General features: G+C 40.5%; 3 protein-coding genes across 4 annotated transcripts in view; 1 reads left to right on the top strand and 2 right to left on the bottom strand.

The window, feature by feature from the left end:
* The window catches only part of LOC118419139 (uncharacterized aarF domain-containing protein kinase 2-like), a 14,481-nt gene extending 6,676 nt beyond the window's left edge, over positions 1–7,805 (top strand). For both annotated transcript variants that reach the window (XM_035825447.1, XM_035825446.1), the window contains exons 4-10: positions 1,923–2,069; positions 2,601–2,729; positions 3,246–3,341; positions 4,555–4,806; positions 5,692–5,820; positions 6,542–6,595; positions 7,409–7,805. In XM_035825447.1, coding sequence (XP_035681340.1) covers positions 1,923–2,069; positions 2,601–2,729; positions 3,246–3,341; positions 4,555–4,806; positions 5,692–5,820; positions 6,542–6,595; positions 7,409–7,543 — 942 coding nt within the window. In that variant the 3' untranslated portion in view covers positions 7,544–7,805. The remainder of the gene's footprint in view (positions 1–1,922; positions 2,070–2,600; positions 2,730–3,245; positions 3,342–4,554; positions 4,807–5,691; positions 5,821–6,541; positions 6,596–7,408) is intronic.
* Positions 7,806–12,203: 4,398 nt separating this feature from the next.
* On the bottom strand, positions 12,204–16,302 carry LOC118419611 (ras-related protein Rab-9B-like). Its single transcript, XM_035826076.1, has 2 exons — positions 16,151–16,302; positions 12,204–14,804 (listed from the first exon to the last, which is right to left on the bottom strand). Exon 2 carries the CDS (start codon positions 14,775–14,777, stop codon positions 14,181–14,183), a length of 597 nt encoding a protein of 198 aa, XP_035681969.1. The 5' UTR covers positions 14,778–14,804; positions 16,151–16,302; the 3' UTR covers positions 12,204–14,180.
* A 1,437-nt stretch (positions 16,303–17,739) lies between these two features.
* LOC118420225 (latent-transforming growth factor beta-binding protein 2-like) lies at positions 17,740–24,283 on the bottom strand. Its single transcript, XM_035826944.1, has 7 exons — positions 24,280–24,283; positions 24,016–24,135; positions 23,220–23,330; positions 21,472–21,585; positions 20,820–20,906; positions 19,839–20,090; positions 17,740–18,085 (listed from the first exon to the last, which is right to left on the bottom strand). The coding sequence occupies exons 1-7, from the start codon at positions 24,281–24,283 to the stop codon at positions 17,958–17,960; spliced, it is 816 nt and encodes a 271-aa protein (XP_035682837.1). The 3' UTR covers positions 17,740–17,957.
* Positions 24,284–24,919: the final 636 nt, after the last annotated feature.

Raw genomic sequence — 24,919 nt, 5'->3', positions numbered from 1 at the left:
GCGGAATTAATGGCCCCGGGGGGGAGGGGCCCTTGTTTTCTCGGGGGCTTATTGGTCACCCCATTTCAAATCCAAAATTTATTGGTCACCAAACCCGCGACGGAAGGCCCAAGGTTCCGTTGGCCACTTTTTAGACCAGGAGGGCCACCCTCCAGGCAAAGGGTAGCCTTTTCCCGGGCTCCGGGGGATCGGGGGTTCTATTGGTGGAAAGTGGACAAATAGAGCCAATAGTATGCTAGGAGAGTCGGCGGCCCAGAGGATTCATTTCAAGTGCAGGATTCCCCACAGACCAGGTCATCAACAACAGAGAGAAAAAATATCGCAATCCCAGTGCGAAAACCACAACGCCTAACGTTAAAGCTCAGAGCTGTTTGGCATGGTCGATTTGGCGGTGCTTGAGCCCCGCTGTTACACTGTCCACAATTAAAAGCCGCTCCGCGTCAAAAAAATAGAAGAAATTGGTCAGGAAAAGACAGAAAACACGCCAGATAAGTTAACGTCACATGGCCGAGGACTATAGTTTGCGACTTGCAATTTGCCAGGCCGGCCAACACTTATAGGCCAATTAACTCCAACCAAGAAGGTTATATACTAGGCTTTTATTCCTTGAACTTGGCAAAAGTCCTCTATTCAACCAGGCGGAAGTCTGGTAGTGGCTAATCAACCGCCGCGCGGGTCGCCTTGCTGCCACATGTACACATGATCACATAAAAAAAATAATGACATGTATTAGCGTTGAATTATTATTTTTGAGAAGGTTCCGTTTATCACGGAACTGCTGTTGTTTCAGAAATCTCACTGACTTTTGCTTGCAAACACGTAAATTCCTAACTTGCAACTACAGTATTCTCAGTGGCGCTCAACGCGTTCCTACGTCTCACCATTTGTGGTAAACAAAGCCGACAAAAGGGTCCTTGAACACGCAGCTGGCAGGTGCGGCGGGTTCACGGTCTGCTAATTGAATTGTCTCGGTAGCCAATCAGCAAAGACTTCGTACTACTTAGTGGATCACGTGCGCAGTGCCGCGCATAATAAGGTTCTCGAGATCTGTTAGTTTATGTGAAAAATAAATGGAACTTTAAGGTTATAACAGACGTATAATTACTGCAATTGCTGAGTCCTTTTACACAAAAAGCATACAAAACATTTAGATATATGAAACAGACTTCGTGCAAACATACAGTGGCTAATAATCTTTGTTCATCAATATAATGTATTACCTGATTAACTCTAGGTATAAAATCGGAATGTGATCCTTTTTGTCTGAATACAATGTGCATAACTTTATATGTATTTGTACTGATAATGTCATTGCAGTTCAGCCATGATATCCAATCGGATTTTTAAAAAAATGCACTTTGCTAAAAACGGCTAATAAGCATATCTTGGTAAAGAGTTAAAAGTGTAGTGCAGTTTGTTTGGAGAGGTCTGCTTGTATGAAGATTAGTTATGCTTGTGACAACCTTGAATAAGTGCAGTAACTGCCCTTGCCTTGTGTAAATAAGCAGGAAAACTTTAATCATAACCACGCTATTGTCTGCTGTGGGTACGTAATACTAACGTTTAGGGTCGCATAACGTGTTAACGCATCTGTAGAAAAAATACAACACAATTTCCGTTTGTGAAATAAAACCTTTTTTCTTGAAGTAAAACGGTGCCTTCTTTGTTAATGTGTGAAACACTAGCATGTTGTGTGCGTGTTGTTATCAAGAAATAAAAATTGGATTACCGTATACATAATAAAAATAGTATAGTAGCAACGTAGTTCCAGGTCATTCTCACATGGGATTTATTTTTTTCAAATTCAATTTTGGAACAGTCCATGTTTGCATAAAGGGGGAGAGCGGAGTGAAAATAGCTGAATTTGCTCCTAAGCAAATGCCGGCCTTTCTAGTCATCTTTGTCTTTTATTGCCTTGCCAGGTTTTGCACCCAGGCTTGTACAGGACAGTGAAGCGCGACCTATCGATCATGTCCGGTATTGCATGGCTGCTAGAGTGGGTGCCTGGGCTGAAGTGGCTCAGTCTGTCGGAGATCGTCAGCGAGTTTGGAGACCTGATTATGAGCCAGGTAAACAATTTTCCATAGTCTATTCATTAAGTATCTGTTGTGATAAGTGTATGTTGGTGTAACAAATTCCTCCATATCTGCATAGCCGGGTATCTGCATACATGTAACTGTCCTTTGACGTAACACACCAGCTTCTATAACTGTATAGCCAGTATAACTGCCTTTGGCATAACATACCAGCTTTTATATGACGATACCTGTATAGCTGGTATAACCACCCTTTGGCACAACATATTAGCCTCCATGTCTCATTATCTGTAAAGCCATTAGCTTCCGTATCTGTATAGACTGTATATAGCAACAGCCCCTGGCTTAATGACCCCAGCTTCTGCATTTTATAGCCAGTATAACTGCCCTTTGCGTAATACGCCAGCTTTTGTATTTGGTGTGTGTTTGCCGAAGAGCTGTTATACCGGCTGCGTACAATATGATCTATGAGTCAACTGTACCAATATTCTTTGATAATAACAATGTTGTTATGAATTGCTGAAGTAACAGACTCGTCATTTATTTTTAACCTTTTTTTTTCAGATTGACCTACGACACGAGGCAGCCAACTTGGAGCGGTTTAAGGATTATTTTGCTGACATCGACGCCATCCGATTCCCTAAACCAATAAGGCCATATGTCAGAAGGGACATCCTGGTGGAAACATTCGAGGTGCAAAAATTTGTCTTGGCTTTCTTGACATTGACCTTGTTTTATACATGGCCATGCCAATTTAATTGCTTAAATCTCGACCATTTTAAAGCTAAGATTTAGCAAGTGCTAAAGAAGAGAACAGAGAGCTGAAGGGAAACTTGTCATGTGTGCCTGCGGCAGGTACAAATGTACCGTGGTGCAGACTTAACCCTCAGGCACTGAATTTTAGTTCATAGTACAGGACTGAAATTTCTTAAATTTGATGACCAAGAAACTTTGCTCATCTTGGATCAAGTATGAAAAAAAAGATGACATGGCCCTCCAAACTGACCAAAAATAATTCCAATTAGTGGTGTTAAAATAATTAGTCATTTCATGGAGACCTTTAGAACATCTCACAGTCAAAGATCCAAGACCCCCTTCCACACTGTAACCTTCATTGATCGCTTTGCTACCTTTGTCATTAAAATTACATGCTAGAATAAAATCTTAGCTAGAACCCTGGAAATGAGCTTAAATCTTCCTTTTTTTCAGGACGGAGAGCCGATCACCAACTTCATGACAGACGACAACTCAGAGTGTCTGAAGGCCAAACTGGCAGAGATGGGGATAGAGGCACTGCTGAAGATGGTACGTTGCTAATGCATGGATCATTAACATACATTCTCATAATTCCACCAGGTGTCATTATACCGCCACCTCAAAAAACGTTGTTCCTTCTCAAGATTGTCTTGAACACCCAAATATCTGAATTGTATTATATTTAACATATTTAACATTCAGTGTTCAAGACCATTCTTAGGAAGACCTCTATACTAACGGTTTTTGAGGTGGCGGCATAATGACATCTGGTGGAATTATGATAGTCAATGTTACTTCTTGCTCAGATACAAGAAGAGAAGATATCCAGTCTGTTTTTATAGTTTCTGTTGTCATTGTAATTTTCTGTCTCTAACAAGGAATGATTACACCTGTAAGTTTAATCTCAACCTGCTAGGTTGACTCTTTGGCACCGTTTGTATTTGGTTAGATTAGACATCAGGAATAAAGTATGTTAATGATCGGATGTGTTAAAAATGCTTCTTGTAAAATGCACTGTCTTACACACAAGAGAGATAAATAGAAAGACGAAAGATGAGAGGGAAAAAGAGCATTTTACGTGCAATGCTGCTAATCCCACGTTTAGAATTTAGATGGTACTAGACATATTTTTCTTACCAGGGGACATAAAATCCTTGGCTGAGTCATAGCATGCCAAGCAGTCAGCATTTTGGCCTTCTATACTACTGCTGTGTGATTTCGTCTTCCATTCAGGAATTTGTCTTGCATAACACGGCAATAACTTTCCTCCACACTTACAGTACAATTACAGTACTCGCTTTGCTTCAGGTAGTAATTTCAAGTTAGACAAACCTAGGACAAACTCCTTGAAAAGAACTTTCAGGTATAGAGCAACATCAATGTGGAATCGGCTGCCTATAGCACTACAGTCTGCCCAATCTTTAAGGTCTTTCAAAACTGGTCTCTGTGACCTGATCTCCAGTCTGAATTGAAACTAGAAAAATGATCTTGGCTGTTCCATGACTTGCGTATTGTATATACTATGTACTGACTTTCATTTTTTGTATTGTGTATATATTGATGGCACGACTGTTTTTAATCATGTTTGTAAATATTGTCCACTGTATGTATGTTATCTATGTATGAAGTCCAGGAAGATTAGTGGCATGCCCTAGGGCACATCACTAATGGAATTTCTAGTCTTTTGAAGTCTCAAAGTCTAAAAAAAAACTCTTTTGAATTTGAAGTCTCAAAGTCTCAAACTTTCTTCCACACACTACAGATCTTTGTGGACAACTTTGTCCACGGGGACCTCCACCCAGGTAACATCCTGGTGATGAACGCTGACAGCTACAACCCAGAGCAGTGTAACAAGATGATGCTGGTAGACATGTGTGACACGGTCATCGTCAACGTGAAGCCAGTGGAGAATCCCATCCGATTGGTTCTCCTGGATGTGGGGATCATCGCGGAATTGGACGAGCGGGACAGACTCAACTTCAGGGATGTGTTCACTGCTGTTGTAATGGGGGAGGTGAGACCATTAGATATAATGCTATTTCACCTTTTTTCGTGGGGTAACCCAAATCAGGGCTCAAAATCCTTTTTTTCTGCTTACCTGCACAGGTCCAGGTAACAACATTGAAAGTCACCTGCACCAGACAAGTTTTACCTGCACCACTCTGAATTTAGGAAGTATGGATCATGCTAAAATTGTTCAGGAACCATTGGTACTTTTTCTTCTATACTTTATAGGTGGTTATCCAGCTAATAACTATCTACATACAAATGTACACCCACATCTATGTATGGACATTTATGTCATACCTGTGACGCGAAAACGTTCGAAACAGGTGTAACTTTCCGTACGGCCCGGGCTTATCACACGGGCTCCATTCGAATAAATCGAACTGTTTCGAGCGGGCCGAGTGCGGCGCCATCGAAAGTTCGAATACCTGATTTGGACGTTGGAACATTCCTGTAGCAACGCTTTTTTTCGAGGGCAACAAATTTGTTCAACTTCTGGCGCATTTCGCATAAAAACAGTGGTTTTCTCAGGTGGGTATGACATAAATAAAATACAACACGGTGTATTCTATATTTATGTATAGAACCTAGTACATGGACTAGTACAGGTTAGGTGCAGGTAGACACCAGAAATACTTGCAAATTTTACCAGCACTAACCTGCATGTGCAGGTGGTATTTCGAGCCCTGTTAGGCCTAGGGAAAAAAAATGCTGTTTTTCCTGTTTCCGTACCTACCTTAGAAAACCTTCCGACCCTAGACTTTTGGGGGTTGGCTGTGGAGTCACATAGCTTCCACTTAGAATTTTTTTACATTTCCTGATTACATTTGCTACTCAAAACCTATAATGCTTTTCCATATATCTGACATGCAGTTTGTTTTTTGTCCACTAGGGGGAGCAGGTGGCTGACCTGATCCTGCACCATGCGAGAGCCAATGAGTGCAAAGATGTGGCTCAGTTCAAGAAAGAGATGGCAGATTTGGTGCAGACAGCAAGGGAGAACACCGTTACCTTGGGCCAGGTGTGTTTGTTGTTTAGATGTGTTTGTTTGTTTGTTTTGCATAAACAGTAAACCACCTGTAACACATCAATGTTACAGGAGGTAGGTTTAATTTTATGATTTTCTTTTGTTGGTATACTGTGGGCCTTGGCTTTCAGAGGAATGATAAAATGTTTCCTCTCACAGTGGCATTAGTGTGGTGTAACTTAGTGTTGGGCTCGGAACTAAGAGGTTCTGGGTTCAATCCCACCATGGCCCCGAAGTTGTGTCCGAGTGGGAGAGGCACTTTGCCTGACCAGGGCTCGAAATTCATTTTTGGGATTAGGTGCACTGATGCACCCAGCTTAGAAAATTGGGCACACCAAAACATTTTTGGGTGCACCACTTAAATTTAAGTAATAACCTAATAATAAAACTTAGTTACAGGCTATCAAATCCTTAAACTTGAAGTACCATGACAAACATTTTTATTATCTTTCTATCACTTAGATGTCAAGAATATGATGTATACTAGACTATACTTTGATATCTTTACATACATATGTAGAAAAAAATAGTTGGGTGCACAGCTCCAATTTTGGGTGCACCTGGGTGCACATGCACCCAGTATTTCAAGCCCTGCTGACTGTGGAGCATCACCCATTGAGCCTCTTGGCTAATCTGTCGAAATTTTTTTTCTCCCATGGAGTTGACCTCTGTGTTGTTTCACCCTACTGACATTTTGCTGTGCTTTACCCCACAGATCCAAGTCGGAGAGTTACTGAACAAAGTCTTCTCACTGCTTATCAAGCATAAGGTGGGTACATGTATCAAGATTTGGCTGTTTTCCAAATTGTTGAGCTTCCTTCTTCTGTAAGGTCACACATGCACTTTTACTTAGCCTGTCCTCTTGGCTGCATAATTTTTCCTATAACTGTCTAAAGTCAGCAATAACCACTTTATGGCAATACGAAGGTCTACAGTAGTACTTAAAATCAGTGGCCAACCAATGGCTTACAATTATCAATGACTGTTCATGAAAATTGATCATAATTATTGATAATAAAAGTTTTTTGTACACAAAAAAGTGTTAATACCTTTGACAACGTTTTGGTGACCTTCTTCAGTGCAGTACCAGTTTGTATCACCCCGGGGAAGGTTGCAAATGTTTGCCAAAATGTTGGCTTATCCTACGGTCCCGTTTGCACCGGTGCCCATAATAGGGGTTGTAGCCCCAAAAGGGTTCTCAGCAGAAGCGACAAGTCTGTCCCGGTGGGCTGCCAGATACTGCAGGGGTATGTTCCCATGTTTAAAGGATAAGGGTCATATCATCTATTTGTTGTCGGGTCCCTGGTTGATTTTAACTCTGAGTTTTAAAAATCCAGGGGCTGGGATATGGCCCCAAATAACCATTAGCCCCACTTTTCCCATGATGCCATGTAGGCTTCATGGTCAAAAGTGCAGAAAAAGAGCCTATCCGGAGAGGCCCCCTTTTCCAAATAGGACCATACCATTTAGTTTACTATAAACACTACATTGTCTACAAAGATCTATGATACCCAGTGACTTACCTACCTTATGAAACATATTCACAGTTGGTCTTATCGATGTTTGATTTTTTTTCTCACAGGTGAAACTTGAGAGCAACTTTGCCAACATGGTTCTGGCCATCGTAGTGCTGGAGGGACTGGGCAGGACCCTGGACCCTAATCTGGACATTTTGGAAGCTGCTAAACCTATCCTGCTGGGGACAAACGGGTACTGACCATTTCATCTACGGGGGTGTCAATCAGGAAGGACCCTGTTTTTTTTGTAATTGATGATTGGAAGGAGCTGTCTTTGATAAATGTTGATATAAGAACTTTTGATTGCACAAAAAGAGGATTAGGAAGGAAAATGGAAAAAAAACTGGCAAGGACCTTAGAGTTAGACATTTCTCATTATTACATTTGGAGAATTACATTTTCTTCTTACGCAAGTTTCGTCCCATTTTTTTCAACACTCCATCCATCCTATCTGTTAACAAAGAAAGGTCTAAAACAAAATGTACTGCTCTCAAAGAAAATTGATTTTAAACAGCAGTACATGTAGTCTTCTAATCTTATAGACAATGCTGGCAAGGAAATTTGGCTCAACAAGAAGCATTTTCTGGAAGCAAAGCTAAAAGAGGACCCTTTCTTTTGATGGATACAAGATTCCTATAGTATGACGACGTTTTTTGAAAGATTTAAGTTTACCATGAATTGACAGCAACTTCAGAGCAACTTCAGAAATCAAGACAGATATTGTAGAAGCAGGGCTCTAGCCAGCGTCCGTTTTTCCGAAATTTGCTGCATGTGACAGAAATTTTTTTAAACCAATCCGTCAATCTTGACGGACAAAAATTCTTGGTGAAAGCTACAGGCGGCTTTGGGACGCCATCCACGGCCGTAAAAGCCACACACTGTTTGTCTTGCTATTGTTATGATTGTTGACAATGTGTGTCAACGGCCTTTTGCATAGGATAATCTTATTAAAAACCCGTTTTTCAAGGTCTGATTTCCATTTTTCTAACTTAATTTTTGCGGTTTTCGCGACAACGGGAATTGGCTGATGGAAAAAAATTTCAAGCTGGCTAGAGCCCTGTGTAGAAGACACATTCTGTTTGCTTTTATGGTTATTTCAAAACAAAATATTTTTCATAGCAGTGCTACTGACAGTCCTTTTAGTATCAGTTTGACTTGTAAAATACTTTGTTGCATTTTAGAAAGCTCTTCAGTATAAGCCAAGTTTTCCCTAGTTTACATATACACTCATATCATATTGAGCTCCTTAAACTTTTGTACACATTGTATATCATTTGTTGTCACCTGAGAGAAAACTATGAAACGTTATGGATGTAAATGTTATTACAATAGCAATCAACAGTGACAATATGAGCATTTAAATATAGTCAGTAATTTTCAAAGAAATCCTTTAACATTACTGATAGATACAAAGATTTCAGAATCAGTTGATGAATTATTTCTATTGATATGTTACATAGGAGCTCAGCTATGTAATTTGATTCCATTGTTTGTAATTTCATGGAGCTGCTAATAAGAAACCTTTTCACATTTTTTGCATTTTAATATTTGGCTCTTTCTTTGAACAACCACTGGTGTCTCAAATCAGCAAAGATGACTTAAGCTTGTTTTTCATTTTCCAGTTACATACAGGGATAACAATTAGAATAAAGTATACACAAGATGATGCCAACATGATCGTAATAACTTTATGTGGAGCACTCGTATGTACCGGGTCACTGTCTTTAAGTTCGAGACTGACATGAAAGAAATTCCAGTTGAAATATGTTCTTGGTTGGAAAGAGAAGATACTTGGGAGGGCTACAAAGTTCTAATATACATTGTACATTTTTTTTGTAGTAGAATACATTGTATGTTGTACCAGTGTTTGACACGTAATTTAAAATGATTCAAAGATAATTATTCTGTAGCCATTCTTAGATGTTAGAGACATTCAGATCATAAAAATGGATGAACGAAGATATGACCAGTTCATATTAAATGTTGCAGTTACATGTAGGGTTGTAGCCAGCCAGAAATCATTTTCTGTCCCCTCGATTTTGAATGGCTTTGGTGCAGCGTTCCTAGGGGGTCCGGAGGCATGCTCCCAAGGAAAATTTTGAAACCTAGACCCTCTGACACGCCATTTCCTGCATTCTGAGGTTAAATTTTGTTCACAGAGGACGGAATGGGCAAAATCTTTTTCCGTCCCCAGCTGCAAAATTCTGTCGAAGGACGGGTGCTGGCTACAATCCTGGTTACATGTAAGTTTGTTTAGTTCTGTGGATGACAACAATTGCAGTCTTACTCTTTGGTGCTGACTCGAGCAGTGTACAGAACTTGTGACAGTTGTTCCCAATGTTGTTACTGTGTGTACATTCTGACTGTGGGTGCCAAAAATACATGTCATTGATGATACCTGTTTATCGTTGTTGACTGGTCAGTTTTATGATTTCGAGTTGTACGATTACTAGGGCTGGGTATCGGTACGGCGTACCGGTCCAAAACCGTTTTTTCTTCTTGGACCGGTCCAGAAAAACTGGACCTGAAAAAATTCGGTGGACCAGATGTTGGACCTATTGGATAATGAACAGATGATATGATTATGAATTCACGCGTTTTGGGGGCTTACTGGACGAGGAAAATAACAAGGGCGAAGTAGAGTAGAGTCTATTACTGAGTTATTTCTACCAAGTTTGACAGTCAATTATACAGAGGCAGTTAGAATTTGTAGGAATTTAAAAGGCCAGTGGTAGTCGAATACTCCTCAAAACATATTTCTTTGTTGCAAAATGGACCATCGTTTTGAGTACCGGGGGTATCGTCCATTCACATGTTCTCACATGCTGATCAGGTTCAGGTCCAAACCTGGACCTGATCCTCTGGACCTGAACCAGACCTGGAGCTGTATTTTCTGTACCAGTACCCATCCCTAACGATTACTATACAGTGTGAATGAATCCAAACTTCCTGCTATCAGTATGAGCCAGGGCTATCTTCAGGACCCGTCACTCTGTCCTGGGTCCTGAAAAAAGAAAAAAATTGTTTGGATAGACAAAAATTTCACCCCATCCGTCCCAAAAATCTGAGCTTTATTACAAAAAATTGATGAAATGGTGTTTTCAGAGACTTAAAATGGCAGATTAAGTTACAGTTGCCTGTACATCTGTAATATATGTTTAGGGGTGGCGCCCATCTCCATTTCTGTAGCCCTTGGGCCACACGTGTGCAAGCCACTACAGCAGAGAGCTAGTCCGCTGATAGTGATGTTTAACTTCATACTCTTCCTCATTCGTGCTGAGTGCTAGGCAGAGAAAGCAGTACAACCATTTTAAATTAAAGTCTTTGGTATGACTCGGCCGGGGATCGAACTCACGACCTACCGAATGCAAGGCGAAAACTCTACCCACTTGGCCATTGCACAGGGCTCAAAATACCACCTGCATGTGCAGGTTCGTGCAGGTAAAATTGGAGTTGTGTCTACTGGGTTTTATACATAAATGTCCTTTGATGTAGGTGTGTATGGATTGTTATTAGCTGCATTGACAGTAACCTATAAAGTGTAAAGAAAAATAGCTGAATGGTTCTTGAACAATTATATAATACAGTACCTGTTAATTCCTGAACAATTCTAGTATGACCCATGCTTCCTAAATTCAGAGTGGTGCAGGTAAACTTTGGTGCAGGTAGTTTCCAATGTACCTGCACCAGAAAAAAAGTATTTCGAGCCCTGTTGCATAAACTTGGTTTCAACTAGGAAAATGAACAACATGGGCTTCCAAACTGTGCAAACAAAGAGAAGGATGGAAAAAAATCTGAAGCTGGAGAGAGCCCTGCTATGAACCCTGGTACAAATGTACAAAGTTCTCCTTTGTTGTGCCAGTGGAGTTGATGCAGCAGCGATATGACATGTCACATGATGACCATGCTTCCACACACACCCTCTACTGTAGGTCTTGAAACTTTTGGAGTGGTTTTATGGTTGCAGTCTCAATACTGTGAACTTAAAAAACTGATGTCTCCATTACTGAAAAGTACATGTATGAATCTATTCTTTCCCTTTAATACCAAATTAAATTGTCGCAAATTTAAAATCACTTACAGTAAGTCCTACACTTAAGAGTACTTATCAGGTCACCTACTGACCCCAGGGGCGGACTTTGGTTGGTCAAAGGTCAATTGAAGGTTGGCAGCAGAAGGTGACTTTGCCAAGACAGTGGTTTTCTGATTCGTGAGGTCTGCCAAGGGTGGTAGACAGCCAGAAATTGTTTTATGTCCCCATGATTTTGAATCCTATGGAACACCCAAGGCACCATGTTCCTAGGGGAGTCTGAAGGCATGCTCCCCTTGAAAATTTAGAAATCTAGACCCCCTGAAATGCTATTTCCTACATTTTGAGGTGTAAATTTTGCTGGTAGACTTAGCTGTTCAACAACATCTGTTTTGGTAAATAATTATACATAAGGTAGACAGTTTTTTTATATCTTTACAAATTAATTATTGTCTGTCACAGAGTACAGAATGGGCAAAATGTTTTTCTGTCCCCAGCTGCAAAATTCCTTCAAAGGACAGTAGGACAGTGCATGGCTATAACCCTGGGTCTGCCCCAGTTTCAGATGTATATAAAAAATGAAATGTAACCTAAATCTCTATATAGGGAGCTTGAGTATAAGCTCAGGGCTATTTTTACAATGTGGTTTGTATTTTCCAGCAGAGCACAAATGGTCACCCTATACATCTCGGTAAGTGTGCTGAGACAAATATGCGCTCCCAAAAAATTAAAGGCGCCCAGAAGCCCACCCAATAACAATTTATGGTGTTGTAAGTACACTGTAGGTGAACTATAGTATATTCTTGTAAATCAAAAAATACTCTGTTTACTTTTGTCTTTTATGACTTAGTTTATTGAGTTTCCATGTGTAGATTTTGTGCAGAATGAATATATATCAGTACACATCAAGTCTGCTGCAATTCTCAAACACTCTTCAATCGATAAGAATATTTCACATCAAATATTCCATTAATCAGCACAATGTTCCAATCAAGGCCACAGTTTCCAATCACAGTTATCATTATTAGATATTGATATCGGTTGTAATTTTCACGCAGTTATCATACAGAAATCTCAGTACACTATTGAGACGAAACTGTGGACTCTAATTCTTAAAATAAACTTCTTACAATTTGTTCATGATTAGTATGCAGAAATCTCTGCACGTACATATAATTATACTGTACAATCGTTTCAGAACAGTTAAGTACTTTTGATCTTGTTTCAAAAATACGTAGAATGTCACGTTTTTATCATGGGGGGGGGATTGTAGAACGATATGTCAATGTGCGCGTACAAATACAGTGTAGTAATTACTGTAGCGTTTCTACCCCTTTCTATTGGAGGCTGTGAATGACCAAAGATGTCTAAAAGTTTCAATGATTGAATAAAATTTTTTTTAATGTTTTGTGTGTTTTGCTGTCTTGTATATCTATATTTTTACATCAAAAGTCACATAAATCCGATTTTGGTTGCTGTAAATTCGCATGAGCGATTGCCGTCCAGCAGAAAGGGGACGAAAGCCACCGACAATTGTTAAATGGATCTTACATTCGACACAACACTTCAATTGTAGGTTTGTTGTTATTAGACATTTTCCCACACCCTCACATCTTAAAAAATCCACCTCCTACCGGTATGTGGAAAGAAATGAACTGATTTCTATGACATGACGTTACTGCAAGACCAGAGTTGCTTCCAAAAATAATTTCATCAGGTTGGTAAAACATATTGGAGTTTTCTTTTTTCACCTGCTTACGTTTCGAGGGGGGATACAAACTTAGCCACGTTTGGGATTGTGTTTTTGCCACAAAAGCGCCACCTACGTTAGAATCTTCGAAGATGTCTGAATGTAAGCAGGTGGGAGATATTACATATAAAAGAAAGCTTCTTGGTGTTTTGAAGTTCCTATGTAATATATTGCATGGTAGTGCTGAACCATGGATGTTTACAAACATACTACCATACCAACCAAAACAGACATTAAAGACAATCATTAACTGGTCTATATTCAGGTACATTGTGTGTACATTGAATTATTTTCTTATATCTTCTAATGTCCATCTAGAGGGCTTGAGTTTCATATGTTAACAACAAAACTTCATGTTGCCATACAGACAGAAAGGGCAAGACATATGCACTCTTAGTACTTTAAGGCTGTACAATCTTAACAACTTGTTTCTGGAGCTTGATCACTGCTCTTTACCAAATCACATACAAGCACCAATAACACTACTACAGGTTTTAAAGGACATGTTGATTTGATGAAATGGATGACATCTGCAAGCAAGTAGTTAAGACTGTGTAGCCTAAAAATACAACTGAGAAAACCATTGCATACCTGACAAAAGGCAAAAGCTAAAAAGTAGTATCTTTCAATGGGAACAAAATTTTCTAGATCAATGTGAGAACATTTGAAAGTTTTTTTGTGTGCCTGTACAATCCTGTAGATCACATTCTTGTGTTATCTTTTCCATCATAACCATGCGTGTCATTGTGTACTGAGTCTAAAGCTAGACAAAAGTCTTGGGTTTTATTGTTCAGTGTCCTAATTATTATCTGCCCTCTTCATCGGATTGTGTAACTCTGGAAAAGGGAATGTTTATCTGCTTACATTTTTACAGACTACAAAAACTGCTTGCACCACAGACGGTAATTACAATTATAATTTCAGCCAACATTTGATGAATTCAAATATGTGCATGTTAACGCAAAGTCCGTTCTTGGGTAGCGTGTGTGAACAGTTTTTGTAGTCTACGGAAGTGTGAATTCATCTGTTCCTGCTACTCTTGGCTAAACTTCAGTACTCAGCAACATGACGACTGTTTCGCCTGTGCATTCAGGTCGACAGTGTTGCTATAACCTGCCTCCACTCTCTCCTCCAACCTGACCAGCCGTCTCACCGCCGCCGTGAACGCAGTGTCCACATTAATAGCGTCCTTCGCGCTCGTCTCGTACAGCGGCAAGTCCCCGTTCTCCCGGCACCAGGCCTCCGCCTGTTCCGTCGCGACCTCCCGGTCCTCCATGTCACACTTGTTCCCGAGCACGACAAACGGGAAGTTGTCGGGATCCCGCACGTCGGCGTAGTACAGAAATTCCTTCTTCCACATGCCCAGGTTCTTGAAGCTCTGCACGTCGTTCAGGGCGAACGTGAGTAAGCAGCAGTCCGCCCCGCGGTAGAACGGCGTTCTCAGACTCTTGAACCTCTCCTGGCCCGCGGTGTCCCATATCTGAAGCGTGAAACCCTCGCCGTCCACGACGATGTCCTTATTTAGGAATTCTACGCCAATCGTGTGAAAGGACTGGCTGTCAAATTTGTCGGTGACGAATCTGTTCATGAGCGAGCTTTTCCCAACCCCACCGTCCCCGAGAAGAACGACCTTTAGTAGAGAAGACTTGGACATCTTGAAAGCTTCTATAGCTGTGTTCACCTACGAACATAAAGACAATCATGACATTATTTCCTGCAAACTAGCACTAACCAAGGGCATTGCAAAGACAGCACTGGCTGTTACTCTTATTTCCAAAACAAAAGTACTAGTATGTACCCCCTGAATGAAACTTACTCCCAGACATCTCTTCGAAATCTAACAAATACCCCCCCCCCAAAGTCCCCCCCCCTGGAAGTTACCAAATTGACATGTATTATATACTATTAACTGCTTATTCATCTTAATCTAGCTCCAAACTCCTCTGAATCTGAAATTGCTTACTAGTACTCAGTATCTGCACAATTTATACCAGTACTAGTTCTAGTCGTCCTGCCCCATTTGCAATGATAATGTTTTCTTTATGAGTTGTATTATTTCTCAGAAGCAGTGTAATGGGAATCAAACTCTAGAATGATTGTTTTAGCCCCGTTACCACGTCATTATGAAGACTGAAGAAATTTTAGTCTGTTTGTTCCTTTACTAAAGAGCCAGAGTAGTTGACCTCGGTGGCCATCTGAGGAGTTAACAAGAGCTATAAGTATAACAGAAACTATACCAGGTTACAAGGTTGTGTCATAGTGTCAGGAAAATTCTATTGTGGGACCGCGTGGCGCAATCGTCAGCACGTTTGACTCAGGTCCAGAAGGTCCTGAGTTCAAACCTCGACGTGTCACCGATCTTGTGCCCTTGGGAAAGGCACTTTACATGACTTTCCTAAATAGGCTACAAAAGTCTTCAGCAAATTGAAGTTGGTAGCCTCAAAAACGGAAGAAATTCTGACTTGAAATTTTATTCGTAGCCGTAACCAAGGAGCCACGGTAAGGCAACCTTAAGTGTAACAGAATGCATGAGGTAAAAATACTAAAATGCAGTAGTTTCTATGTTTATTTTGGTCACTTGTTAGTCGAATGTTGTACCTGTCCTCAACACTATTTACCTAGAAGTGATAAGTAATATCATATTTACCTGCTTACCCGTTTTATATCACTGACCCAAAGTATCACTGATCGAACCCGATTGAATTTCGGCAACAAAAAACGTTCACACTGCCCCCCTCCCACTAGTCCCTTGCAAAATTTGTTGGACAGCAAATATTATATATATTAAATCAGGAATCGAGTTACATACAGATACAAAGAAATTTTTAGTAGACAGTTTCTAAGCTCGGTTCAAACCAAAACCTGGGCTAAAAGATACAAAACTTGTTTGTGTAAAAGACAAGACGTACAAAGATTTGCCCTCCCACTGAATTACACCTGTTTTGTTTACCCTTCAAGGCGGCCCTCTTACGGCGTTTTCTGCACCATTATAATCACCCACACAATGACACAGCTCTTGAGACTTACGTTAACTTGAAGTTTTCTTCATTACGACAGCGTTTTCCCCTACAAATCTGCAGAGCGGCGGACAGAGCAGTTTTCTTGTGGCTCCAACACGTAGCTGGTACCCTGGTATGTCACATGACTTCCGACACTAAAGCATGACGGGGTGTGCAGTATGGTCACACACTTCTCACACACTTATGACCTCATCTTTGACAGAACGAAAATAAAAACATACAACGTTACCTGTGTAATGTTAAGTACTGTCTACCAGATTGTTGTGTTCCGACAGAATCCGTGTAATTTCTGTGATTTACGACAATAGCCGCGTTGACCTCTGCACCGTTATCACGAACAGCATCCTGCACTTTTGATATATTCCGCTAGATGTCGTTAGTGATCGGGGTGAAAGCATCTGGCCACCTTTCAAATCTCGATCTCAATTGCAAAGAAGTGATAACCTGAACTTTTTCATATGTCCACGCGCACGGTGTGGAGGGGTGTATTATGTCATCACCAGGGACATGTCGCTTGCTTGCCTGTTTGTGTATAACTGGTGCTGTTTTTTTTGTCTCATTTATTAAAGTAGAAACTTCCAAGTAATGAGCCATTTTAGGGAAAAGTGAAGCATGTTTATATTAGCACCTCTATCATCATAGATCAAAAACGTTGCTGAGAAATATTTACTACAACAGCGTATATCTTCTACTGAAGATTATTCACTGTCATTTATCAGAGCAATGTTTAAATATACATTTTGTATATGATCTGCCGCAGTTCGTGTGTGAAAAGTACAAGCGTGTGCGCGCGCGGACACATACACACACACACTACAAGAACACACGCACGCACACACACACATACTATACGCACACACACACACACACACACACACAGACACGCTCCCTCTCTCTCTCTTACACACACACACACACACACGCAAGCACACACACATCACCGTGACACACAAACACACACACCGTGACACAAACACACATACACGCACACATATACACACACAAAAAACAACACAAAGACTTCACTGACATCATGATGTTGAGCGCAATCACAATCACAAAACAAATCACACAACCAATATAACAACCATATCTGGCATTAGTGCTGGACACTCTCCACACACATTTGACTTTGACATTCGTATTTTCAATGCAAATCCACATTCCTTTAGTTATTTTTCTCCTTTACAACATTAGTTTACAAACTTGTGTACATTTTATTTCTGTACATTTCTGATCATTTCTGTACTTTTAGTTTTATTGTTTTATTCGACACAATTCCAACAAGACGTTTCGAAATCAAAGAAATCTATTTGACATCAGCCACATGATAGCAAATATAGCAGTAAAACAACAAAATCATGCAAGTCAACACTACAAGTAACTATCGCAAACCAAACATCTAGTTAGTTCCGCATTAACATTTTAAAGCAATACCTTGCTTCTAAATCATCTAATTATTTTGTACCCAACACTATACGCCGTTAGCGTCAATGCTTTACATTGATAAAACGGATTTTACACATTCTAACGTGCATTACCTACGGCTTGTTTTACTGGGCATGTTGTTGAGGCCCAGAGGCTGCATTACCCCCTTAAACGATACTATTGCGATTGGTTACTGTAAATGCAGAAATGTTCGCGGTTTTCGCGGTGGCCACTTCACCGCGAATTTAAAACCACCGCGAACATTTTTCCATGGCAGTAAGAGACTACTTTACAGTGCTACACGGTGAACTTAGAACCGCCGCAAAAAGTCCTTTATCCCGCTACCGCGAAATTAAATCCCCGCGAACTTAAATGCATTTACAGTATCACATGTCAAACTGGCAGACAAAGTGCTCCATTCTGTCGCATGGTTGGTCATCCCAGCGGAACCCTGCCAGCGACCACAGATGCACACAGTCCTGAGCAGAGGTCGTCGATAGGTCATTAGGCTCACCTGCAATAACAACCGAAAAATTACCAAGTTGAAATGTAAAAACGTTTCTGTATCTATATCTAAATTTATATAGCCGGTATAACCGCCATTCTGCGTAACGCACCAGCTTCACAGGCACGCGGCGCGGCAGCAGCTGGTTATATTACACCGAACGACCTGTCACACCTAACTTTTGCACATCTATCTGCAAGCATTTTTTAAAAAGCCATCCAGAGAAGATGCCCCTACTGTGCTTGGTGATAACAAATTCCATTCTACGATAGTTCTGGGAAAATACGATTTTTTGGACACATCAATCCTAGGTTGGTACTAGCTTGAAGTCATGGCTGTTTCTTGTTCTTTTTTGAACTGGTATTAGATACTTATCAGTCGGCATGTCCACCAGTTTACGTCAACGCTGATTACTCTGTGACGGAGAGTAACCTCCGACAACAGAGTCTTGTTTTTGTCAGATGTGATGAGTGTTCGCATCTGTATCTCTGTGTTCTCTTTGTCGCATTCGTATGTAGTTTGGCATGTCTTCTGCACGTAGCTGTGCGATGATGCACTTTTTTCTCGAGGTAGCTGTTTTTATAATCGATGTTATAAATTTAGAAATCGCCCCTATACTGTCGGTGTTGTGGAACAGGCAATGTGGTTTCGTGGTTTGGTAATTAGCTTATCTCCAAGAAGATATGGGGGCTTATGTGTTGTTTAATGAAACAGCTGTCGAGATAGAGGAATCCCAGAATCTTTAAATCCCGTTCCATCACAATATTCTTAGAACACCTAGTTATTCCAACATGAAAATGTCTAACAGCTTTGCCATCAAAATATGCAGAATAATTTGTAAATATAGACTTGCTATAAAGCTATACTGATGCAAAGCTTTTATCTAATGAATGAAGACCTTTATTGCACATTTTTGCCCCACTGGGCTAAGTACAGGTCACATGGTAACAATCATATACTGTAAATGCAGAAATATTCGCGGTGGATTAATATTCGCGGTTTTCGCGGCGGCCGCTTCACCGCGAAATTAAATCCACCGCGAATATTTCGTCTGCTGGCGACGCCTAAGGTGCCCCTTTTCCGCTCCATGTACATACTACTACTGTCTTTGTCACTGTATAATGAAATGTTTGACATACTTACTACGGTGAAGTCTTGACTGAAGACACACATGTAATTTTTTCATACGACCGGTTGTATTACAGTACTGTACAGTATGTTCACCATGATACAAAGGTCGTACTACTGTATACTATTACGTATTGAGAGGGTAGATACGATTAGATCAGTAACAGTGGCTCACGCAAGAACAAGTCAAAAGCATGGAATCTGTTCTATCCGTCTGTATAGGACCCTTACCGGGTAACCAGCAAGTGTTTTCCGACTGGCGGTTTGTAGAGGCGCCGGGTTTTACACGGCAGTTCGTGACTACAGTGCAGTGCTGAAAATGCATTGAATTTCGCGGGATGGCGCTACCGCGAAATTAAATCCACCGCGAAATGTCCATTTTGCCGCTACCGCGAAATTAAATCCCCGCGAAATTAAATGCATTTACAGTATATGCGACAATGGAAACAATCATATACATCTATATATGCAGATGTGCGTCTAACCTATTCTAGGACATTCGACTTCCTCTCGCTTCTTGGTAATTGCGTTAATGTAGCTAGCAGTATGGTTGGTTAGAGTTGGTTTATCAAAAGCTGAAAAGGAATATAAATTTTATTTCAGGAATATAGAATTTAATCATAAAAAGAGCTACCCGGACTCCAGTTGCTGTATCCAGCGCCAAGAGCAGTGCCATCACTCCACATGAACTGTCCTTCATTTAGGCGGTCATCCAGTCCGATCCAGGTGTCCAAGTTACCCGCAAGCTGCGTGATGAAGAGTTGAGTACCCACATCAGGTATGGTTGCTAGGATACCACCGTAATCTGCACACGTTTGCTCGGCATCAGCAAAGGTAGCGATCTGATAGGCCAGGACGTAGCACTTCTGTTGGTACCTGGTACAGTCTTAGAGTTGAAAGAAAAACAAAACAATCACTGTTAGCAACAATTCGCTTGCAAAGATGATATAGAGGGGAGTAGAAAATGTTACGAAGCAAAGTAGCCTGGTATCCAACCGTATTATAGCTCCCGGGTCTCGGAAGCGGTTGGATGCCAGGCTATCTTTCATGTAGAAGAGATCAGAAGCTATAGTATGGAAGTCTTCCACAGCTATCTCAGAAACTGACCCCCGATTGGCCCCGAAGGATAAAATTAGTGGGGCACTAGTACTCTTGCCGAGCAAAACAGGAATAAGTGTCTTCGATTCTTCTATGGAAACCAAGTGGCCGGGTACATCGCAGAAGTTTGACTTTTACGGACACTTTAACTAGAGACTCTGGTATTGACTTTGAGAACCTAGAGCAAGCTATGTCAGATAGGGCCCTATGGGGTGAAATATGTATTAGCCTGGTCCCGACCTCCGGTCGCTGATGTATGTATGTATGTATAATACGGTTGGATACCAGGATACCTTTCATACAGAAGAGACTCAGGAGCTATGATACGGTTGGATACCTGGCTAAAGCAAAGGATTGTTATTTTCATTATCTCTAACACCAAATGAAGTTTCGTGGTACTTTCCTGCCCTGTTAGAAAGTCGGAACTTTCTCTGTAATAAAATTCTGGTGTAAGCTCTCTGTAATCAAAATGGTTTGTGGGACATTTTTTGTCCGATCTACTTAGAATTCTACTCACCCAAACAAGTATAGGATCCCTCTGAGTTGACACAGTGCTGATCAGGCCCACAGTTGTTCAACGTCTCGTTCTGACATTCATTAATATCTACAAGAAAAACATACAATAAGAATATAACGGAAACCGCATTTACCAGGTAGACATAACTTGTTAAAGATGTTGCTACGACGATGATGTTGAAGTAGCAAAAGTAAAATTACAGAATCTGATCAGTTATTCCAAGAGCAAATTCTCACAAATTGCACGAAATAAGAAATGTGACTGCTGTGAAATCGCCTTAGAACATGTGATAATTGACCTATTTTGATATCATGAAATATGTGTATGACTTGTATAGCCTGAGTACCATCCTCCGTAGTGGCCGCTGGCTCAATACTTTCGCTTTCTAACGTGGTTGGCAAGCGAAAGTATTGAGCCAGCGGCCACTACGGAGGATGATACTCAGGCTAGTGTATGTAAGCTTTGGACAATGACATGCGACCATAAAAGCCTTAAAGTTATAATGAGAACTTCCATACGCTTACCAAAGCAATCGTCGCCATCAAAACATAAGGTGAATAGCCCAATATTCAATACTCGCACCAAGGCAATCGTGTCTATCAAAACTAAAGCCATATATAGATATAATGAATAGAAAATATTCAATACTTACCAAGGCAATCGTCTCCATGAAAGCCATGATGACAGGTACAGTAGTAACTTCCCTCTGTGTTGGTACAGTCTGACTCTTCAGGGCAGAATCCGGCATAGCGGCATTCGTTGATATCTAGGTTGATAAAAAGCAAAGATATCATTATTCTTCTCTTTCTTAGTTACAAATGTTACATGTTGCAATGGTCCTATAATGGAACTGAGCTTGTTTAGACGATTTCCTTATTAGTTATGCAAATTAGATGCCAATTTACATAACTTTTTTGTAATTATATGAATCATCATTAAGGATATCTACATACCAAAAATCATGACAATCCGTCAACCTCTTCGAAATATCGATCCAGGAAGTTCCGCTGCAGTATTGTAACAGGATGCTAGGAGGTCCAAAATGTAAGCTTTTCTAGGTTTTATCAAGATCTACCCACATATCAAATATCACTACAATCCATCCATGCGTTCTACAGTTATGCCGGTGTTCTACACACAAACGCTATCCAAAATATAACCTTCTTTGCGAGATAATAACGCCTGATACAATACAAATTTATCTATTCGACATCGTGTAATTCTGACGACTATACAACAACGCTTATTGCTTACATTTATTTAATCTCTTCAAGATTTAATGTCGTCTTTTGTCAGGAAATGATAGTGAAACGATAAAATGTCCAAGTCTAACACTTAGACAAAAGATTTTACGCTATGTTATATGGACATACATTGAGTTTGCACATGTCTAAATTTTAGTACAATGGACACAATCTCTATCAGGTTTGTACTGTATACAGCGTCACTATCTTTTCTAATTACAAAGTAATCTTTTCTGTATTTACCTATCTTAACATTATGATAGCATGTATGAGTTCCTAATTTACGCGTCGTTCTTGATCTACGAATCAAAGTGGTCCGGTAAGAAAATAATCAATATTGATACATAGACGCTGTCTCATTGAAGAATGAAGATAAGTAACAACTGTCCTTCTATCAATTCCCAATGTTCTTTTTCAGAAGCGTTAAATCCTACAGTAAAATTTTTTTTTTATTGAACAAACACATAAAGGCAAAATAACAGACAAGTAGTGGTCCACTCAAGTTAAGACAACTTATATCGATGCCGCTATTAAAAGAAAATAAGAATAACATATGATTGACAAAATGCAGTAAATCTGTGCAAGTGGTATGCTAGTGTATTGACTAGTGGAAGCGCAAGTCCTGGTACCGCAAGACTTTCAGTTCCCAAAGACAAATGATTAATACCTTCTCGAGTCTAAGAGATATCTACGATAACTAGATAGTTACGACAGGGTGCCCAGAGTACAAGACAAAAAAAAATACGAAAAAAAACGGAATTTCTACTGTTATACAATAGGTGGCCAACAGGTGTACACAAATCGAACATCTCATTCAATTCGCCAGCACCTACCTAACACTAGATCACCATTATCCGCGAGGTACCCTATATCGTTCTACTTACAACGTTAGGAACGGAACGTTTAGGGATATCGAGTCGATGGACAGTGGTTTTGAATGCATTTTTGTTACGTATTGCAGTTTGAAACCACTGTCCGTTAACTTAATCTGTCCCTAAATAACCTAGTCTTGAATACAACGGATAAAGGTCAGCCCGCGAATAAAGGTTAACTACCGTTACATACAAATATCATACATTTAGCAAAAACTAAAAAAAAAAAAAAACGCAAATGCCTCCAAAACATTACTTTGGGAGTAATTATAAAAGAAGCCCACCAATGCAGCTTGGTTCCTCGTACCCAGGCAGACACTGACAGGAGTATGTTCCTGGTCTGTTGATACATCTGGCTCCGGGGCAGACATCTGGCTGCTGGCACTCGTCGATGTCTATATAACATCATAAAATATGTTTTAACACTTAAATTATCATCTGTAAATTCCGAAAATAATTTCATCAGGTTGGTAGAATATAGAACATATGAAAATTTGACTTACTTGCTGACGTTTCGATGTCTATCAGACATCTTCCTCAGAGCTTCTAACTGGAGTTCTGCTTCTCACCGCTATATGTAGCCGGAACTGTGTGATTGACTGGGAGGGGGCCAAGGTTATAGATCGAGAAGACAACAGACGAATACGTTGGATTAAAGAAGCAGTCTGGATAAGGAAGTCCGCCCCAGTGATGAACCGGGACGAGGGGGGGTACAAGCTGAGCCACGTTTGGGACAGTGTTCTTCTCGCCGCAAAAGCGCCACCTACATCGGCTACATATAGCGGCGAGAAGCAGAACTCCAGTTAGAAGCTCTGAGGAAGATGTCTGACAGACATCGAAACGTCAGCAAGTAAGTCAAATTTTGGTTGTGCAAAAGAATTCTCATATATCCCATCTGTAAATTGTTCCTGCCGCAAGTAAAAACTATTTTGTCAGACGTTGTCGAGAAAGCTTCTATTGGATATAACTTTTGCTTTCTTTTGAACAAAAAAAAAATACCTCCAATAATGTACCAGGTAATCCATGGAAAATATATCCTTATGCAAAGCTGTAATTGGATCAGAGTAACTAGTTCAGTACCAATGCAGGTCTCATTTTCAGCGCTGACCCCGAGCATTTGATAGCCAGGCAGGCAGGTACAAGCATATCCATCCTGGGTGAGGTCACAGGGGTGGATGCCGCAGTCACAATCATCGTATACTGTAGGAGTGCAAGGTGGCAGTCAGAGCGAAGAGTCATGCACGTAAACACTTTGTCTTACAAACATCAAAATCTTTGGTACCGGTAGGACAACAGCATCGCGACAAACTAGGAACAGGTCGTGACGTCACAGGAGTTACCCACCCATAAGCTAGTTTGGCAAGGTGCCATTTCAATGACAAGACGATCAATTGCTAATTTGTCTCACCGAAAGTACACCTTAGACAATAGAATTGAAAATTAGAAATATGTTCTCAGAAAAAAAAACACTTTACGTAAATGATGAATAATTTCTTAAACTAGGAATGGAAGGTCAACATGCCAATTAAGGTGCACTCTCACTGCACTTGAGTCACGCTTGCGTCACTGCGAGGTTCGAAAGATACTCAACGATCTTTTTTACTTTTTTTGTGTATTTTGTCGTCTTCTAAGTCATGCTTTTAGTAGTAATTATTACGCAATATCTAGATTATAAAAATAGAAGAAAAAAACAAAATCGGTGGCGCAGCGAACGGACCCCGCAGTGACGCAAGCTTGACGCAAGTGCAGTGAGAGTGCACCTTAGACCAACCTAGATAAAAAGTTCTCTTTCTCTCTGTCTCTATCTCTCTATATATTGACATATATATAAAGCCTCGACTTCGACTTTGCTAACATACCTTTGCACTCGGTTACATTTTTAGCTCCAGACTTTGCCGTTGTTGTTCCATTTGGACAAGACTTGCACTCTGTCTGCCCGAACTCGTCCTGGTAAGTAGCATAAGAACATGCACGGCAGGTCTGT

The sequence above is a fragment of the Branchiostoma floridae genome, chromosome 7, assembly GCF_000003815.2.
Source record: "Branchiostoma floridae strain S238N-H82 chromosome 7, Bfl_VNyyK, whole genome shotgun sequence".
In the NCBI taxonomy this organism is placed as follows: Eukaryota; Metazoa; Chordata; class Leptocardii; order Amphioxiformes; family Branchiostomatidae; genus Branchiostoma; species Branchiostoma floridae.
The sequence above is the reverse complement of the archived record's forward strand: the minus strand, read 5'-3'. Positions and strand labels throughout refer to the sequence as shown.

Bases quoted from the DNA above. Each gene is read 5' to 3' on its own strand.
- LOC118419611 (XM_035826076.1), bottom strand. From the start codon at position 14,777: ATGTCCAAGTCTTCTCTACTAAAGGTCGTTCTTCTCGGGGACGGTGGG.
- LOC118420225 (XM_035826944.1), bottom strand. The intron at 23,331-24,015 runs GTACTGAACTAG...GATGTTATATAG, and splicing joins TGAAAATGAGACCTGCATTG to ACATCGACGAGTGCCAGCAG. The intron at 21,586-23,219 runs GTGGGCTTCTTT...TTATCAACCTAG, and splicing joins CGAGGAACCAAGCTGCATTG to ATATCAACGAATGCCGCTAT.